At 36.4% G+C, this 4923-nt stretch overlaps 1 protein-coding gene across 1 annotated transcript in view; it reads left to right on the top strand.

The window, feature by feature from the left end:
* The window catches only part of LOC108290667 (coiled-coil domain-containing protein 144A-like), a 34859-nt gene that overhangs the window by 9088 nt on the left and 20848 nt on the right, over positions 1–4923 (top strand). Inside the window, 1 exon segment of the mRNA XM_037732098.1 lies at positions 1683–1782. Coding sequence (XP_037588026.1) covers positions 1683–1782 — 100 coding nt within the window.

The raw sequence follows: 4923 nt of genomic DNA, 5'->3' as shown, positions 1-4923 counted from the left end.
AGAGACAATTATGTGCTATGAAATGAATTCTAATTTTGGCTAATATTCATGATGAACAAATTTTATACTTTTACTAGGATATTCGGCCCTTTCTGTTATCAGAAAAATGCAAACTAACAATGAGATGCCATGTTTTCCAATCATATTTTTTATTTAAAAAAATAGGAAGCATTGGCAAATATGAGGAAAAAGGCATTTTCATACACTGTTGTTAAATGAAATTGGCAAATCCTTTTTGCAGGGTAATTTAGTAGCATGTACCAAAATTTCAAACACGTCACTCCTTTAACAACTTCACCTTTTGGATGAGAGCCTACAGGAAAATATTACTTGTGTAAACACATACACATATGCATTAAGGACATTTATTACTTGTAGTGTATAATATACAACAGGCTAATGGGTAAATATATAGTAAATATTATATATGTACGTTAAGGTTATTTATATATGTTACATATATACTATAGCATTGTAATGTCAAAAAGTTGGAGATAGTCTAAATCCTTAGCAATAAGGAAATAGTACAGTTGTCATACCTAGAAAATCATGTAGTATGCAATCATCTTAATAAATGAAGTTGTTAGATCTAGAGTGTACTGTTTATTTCACAAAGTATATTTAAAGCATTTAGTTTGACATATCTTAAGCCAGTTTTGTTGAAATTCTTGTAATATCTGCTCAGTTACAAAAGGAAGCCAGTACATGCTACACTGACACTGTACCTTGTTAGCAACAGAACTGCTAGTTATTAAATTTTTGTTCTTTGTTCTCAGCGTGTGAGTGCTGAAATGCCAGACCCTCAAATTAATCTGTATACATATTGCCAAGGGATTGCACAAGGGAATTCATATTTCACATAAGCGTTTCAGTATATACCCGAGTATAAAATATTCGGGTAAAACTTACTAAAATACATCAGAGGATCTTAGATGTACTGAACCGAGAGTTAGACAGCACTTTTTGTAAAAAGCCAGTTACTAAATATTGCAGGCTTTGTGGATTATAAAGTGAGTAAGTGCGTCTGCGTTTCAAGGAAATTTCCTCATGAAAACGGGCAGCGGTCTGGATTTGGCCCACAAGCGCCAATTTGCTGACCCTGGTGCTAAAACCAAGGTGCTGTTATGCAGTGAATCCTCTTTTTAAAGGTACCCTACATGCATGCCATTATCCTTCCTTTTAAAAGATAATATATTGGCCGGGCGCGGTGGCTCAAGCCTGTAATCCCAGCACTTTGGGAGGCCGAGGCGGGTGGATCACGAGGTCAAGAGATCGAGACCATCCTGGTCAACATGGTGAAACCCCGNATATGTACGTTAAGGTTATTTATATATGTTACATATATACATATGTATAAAGATATTTATTATAGCATTGTAATATCAAAAAGTTGGAGATAGTCTAAATCCTTAGCAATAAGGAAATAGTACAGTTGTCATACCTAGAAAATCATGTAGTATGCAATCATCTTAATAAATGAAGTTGTTAGATCTAGAGTGTACTGATTATTTCACAAAGTATATTTAAAGCATTTAGTTTGATGACACATCTCAAGCCAGTTTTGTTGAAATTCTCGTAATATCTGCTCAGTTACAAAAGGAAGCCAGCTACATGCTACACTGACACTGTACCTTGTTAGCAACAGAACTGCTAGTTATTAAATTTTTGTTTTTTGTTCTCAGTGTGTGAGTGCTGAAAAACCAGACCCTCAAATTAATCTGTATATTGCCAAGGGATTGCACAAGGGAATTCATATTCCACATAAGCATTTCAGTATATCGGGTAAAACTTACTAAAATACATCGGAGGATTTTAGATGTACTGAACCAAGAGTTAGCACTTTTTGTAAAAAGCCAGTTAGTAAATATTGCAGGCTTTGTGGATTATAAAGTGAGTAAGTGCGGCTGTGATTCAAGGAAATTTCCTCGTGAAAATGGGCAGCGGTCTGGATTTGGCCCACAAGCGCCAATTTGCTGACCCTTGTGCTAAAACCAAGGTGCTGTTATGCAGTGAATCCTCTTTTTAAAGGTGCCCTACGTGTATGCCATTATCCTTCCTTTTAAAAGATAATATATTTCAATAGGCAGCATACCGTATTTTTCAACAGTGGCTTCACATAATTTCAACAAATTTGGTTTACAAAATAAGATTATTTTTTGCATTTGTCCGCTTTTATTCCTGTTAATAGAATTCCGTATTTTGACTATTGTTTTTGTTTATTTGATGAGTATAAAATATTCTAGAGTTGGATGATTTTTATCAAGCAAGAAATACTTCTGAAACTTTTAGTCTTCCTTGATCTTTATGTATAAGCATGAGCAAAATGATAATCAGCTTATATAATCTAGAAAAGTTCAAGAGATCTTTTGGTTCTATAACTTCATGAATTTTTTATTTAATACCTTGATCTGGCATTGCAAAAATGCCATATAGGCATCATTTAAAAAACTTTTAAAGGGTAAAAATATACTATATAGTAATATAATAATTGAAAAATACAGCTAAACAAGAAGAAAATAAGGTCATCTACGTCATGTCGCTAGGTCTGTTGGCCTTGAAAGAATGGTTTATACTCATGGATTCAGATTTCCTGTCCATTCACTCTTGAGCTGACACCAGTAATTTTTACTCCCACCACTCTTCCAAGATTGTTGTTCTCAAGTTTACCACTGATTTTCACTTCAGCAAATCTAGACATTGTTTCTTAGACCTCATTTTATTTAACCTGTCAGCAATATTGGACCTGATGGAAATCTNAAAAAAAAAAAAAAAAAAAAAAAGATAATATATTTCAGTAGGCAGCATACCGTATTTTTCAACAGTGGCTTCACATAATTTCAACAAATTTGGTTTACAAAATAAGATTATTTTCTGCATTTGTCCCCTTTTATTCCTGTTAATAGAATTCCTTATTTTGACTATTGTTTTTGTTTATTTGATGAGTATAAAATATTCTAGAGTTGGATGATTTTTATCAAGCAAGAAATACTTCTTCTGAAACTTTTAGTCTTCCTTGATCTTTATGCATAAGCATGAGCAAAATGATAATGAGCTTATATAATCTAGAAAAGTTCAAGAGGTCTTTTGGTTCTATAACTTCATGAATTTTTTAATACCTTGATCTGGCATTGCAAAAATGCTATATAGGCATAATTTTAAAAACTTTTAAAGAGTAAAAATATACTATATAGTAATATAAGAATTGAAAAATACAGCTAAACAAGAAGAAAATAAGGTCATCTACATCATTTCCCTAGGTATGTTGGCCTTGAAAGAACGGTTTATACTCATGGATTCAGATTTCCTGTCCATTCACTCTTGAGCTGACACCAGTAATTTTCACTCCCACCACTCTTCCAAGATTGTTGTTCTCAAGTTTACCACCGATTTTCACTTCAGCAAATCTAGACATTGTTTCTTAGACCTCATTTTATTTAACCTGTCAGCAATATTGGACCTAATGGAAATATCTCTCTCCTCCATAGTGGTGTCTTCACTTGGCTTTCAGGATCTCCCTCACTCGCCTGGCTTTTCTTCCTGCCTTTCTAGTCCATCTGTCATAATCTGTTTTGGTTTCTTCTCATATCCCACATTTTCACATGGATGTGTCCCAGGGCTCAGTCCTCAATCTTCTTTCTCGTGGCTTACTACCTTGAGTGTGCTAATGATTTCCAAATGCATGTCTCCTGCCTCGATCTCTCTCCTTAATTCCAGACTTCTATACTAACCTGGCATCTCTGTTTGGTTGATCACAAACTGTTGGGTATCACAAACTTACCAGGTCCAAGATTGGGGTACCAGTGCTCTTTCTCATACCTGCCCCTCACATAGTCTTTCCTACTTGCATTAATGGCACTCTTGCAGTTGCTCTGCTAGAAACCAAAGTGTCATCCTTGACTCACCTCTCTCTCTGACACCTCATGTCTAATCTGTCAGCAGAGCTTGTCAGGATATATACCTGAAGAATATATCCAGAAGCCAGTCGTATCTTCCATGTGCAAGCCACCACCATCTGCTGTGTAGTTGCATGTAATAGACTGTTAATTGGTCTTTCTGTTTTCTTAAAAGAATTCTTTTTTCATCAATCCTTAACTCAGTGGCCGTATTTAAAACGTAAGTCAGATGATGTCATTCCTCTGCTCAGACCCATCTGATTGCCTCCCATTTCACTCTGAGTATGTGTCAGTGTTCCCCGTAATACCCTCTCTCAACTTAAATTTCTGTTTCTTACTCCCTTTGCTCTGCTTCAGCCACACTGAACTTCTTGCTCTTCCTTATATATCACTGTTGCTTAAACACTCCAGGCATACCTCTGAACTGGGCAGTTCCCTGTGTCTGGGATGCCTTTTCCTCAAGTCGCCTCCTGGCTTTCTCCTTCCATTCCTTCAGTTCTTAAAAGCCCCTTTCTCAGTCAGGACTTTTCTGGCCATCCTAAAATTCTCACCACTCCTCCCCTCAAACCTGTAAACATTTCATTTTCCTGCTTTAGTTTTTCCCTCTAACATTATATACTTGCCTAATCTATCTACTTTCATTGTGTGCCTATTTCACTTTCATGAGTAGGATTTTTGTTGTTCACTACCATATCCTGTGTGCCTAGAAAAGGGCCTGGCATGCAGTAAGTAGCTACTCAACAAATACTTACTAAATGAGCAAGCGAAGTTTACCCTTTGGTGTATTTTAAGAACATTAGACTGATTCTCATGTTAAAAAAAAGAAAGAAAGGCTGGGCACAGTGGCTCACGCCTGTAATCCCAGCACTTTGGGAGGCCGAGGCGGGCGGATCACGAGGTCAAGAGATGGAGACCATCCTGGCCAACATGGTGAAACCCCGTCTTCTACTAAAAATACAAAAAAAAATTAGCTGGGCGTGGTGGCACGCACCTGTAGTCCCAGCTACTCGGGAGGCTGAGGCAGGAGAAT

The sequence above is a fragment of the Cebus imitator genome, unplaced genomic scaffold (genome assembly GCF_001604975.1).
Source record: "Cebus imitator isolate Cc_AM_T3 unplaced genomic scaffold, Cebus_imitator-1.0 Scaffold441, whole genome shotgun sequence".
Classification (NCBI taxonomy): Eukaryota; Metazoa; Chordata; class Mammalia; order Primates; family Cebidae; genus Cebus; species Cebus imitator.
This window is presented reverse-complemented; position numbering and strand designations above follow the sequence as displayed.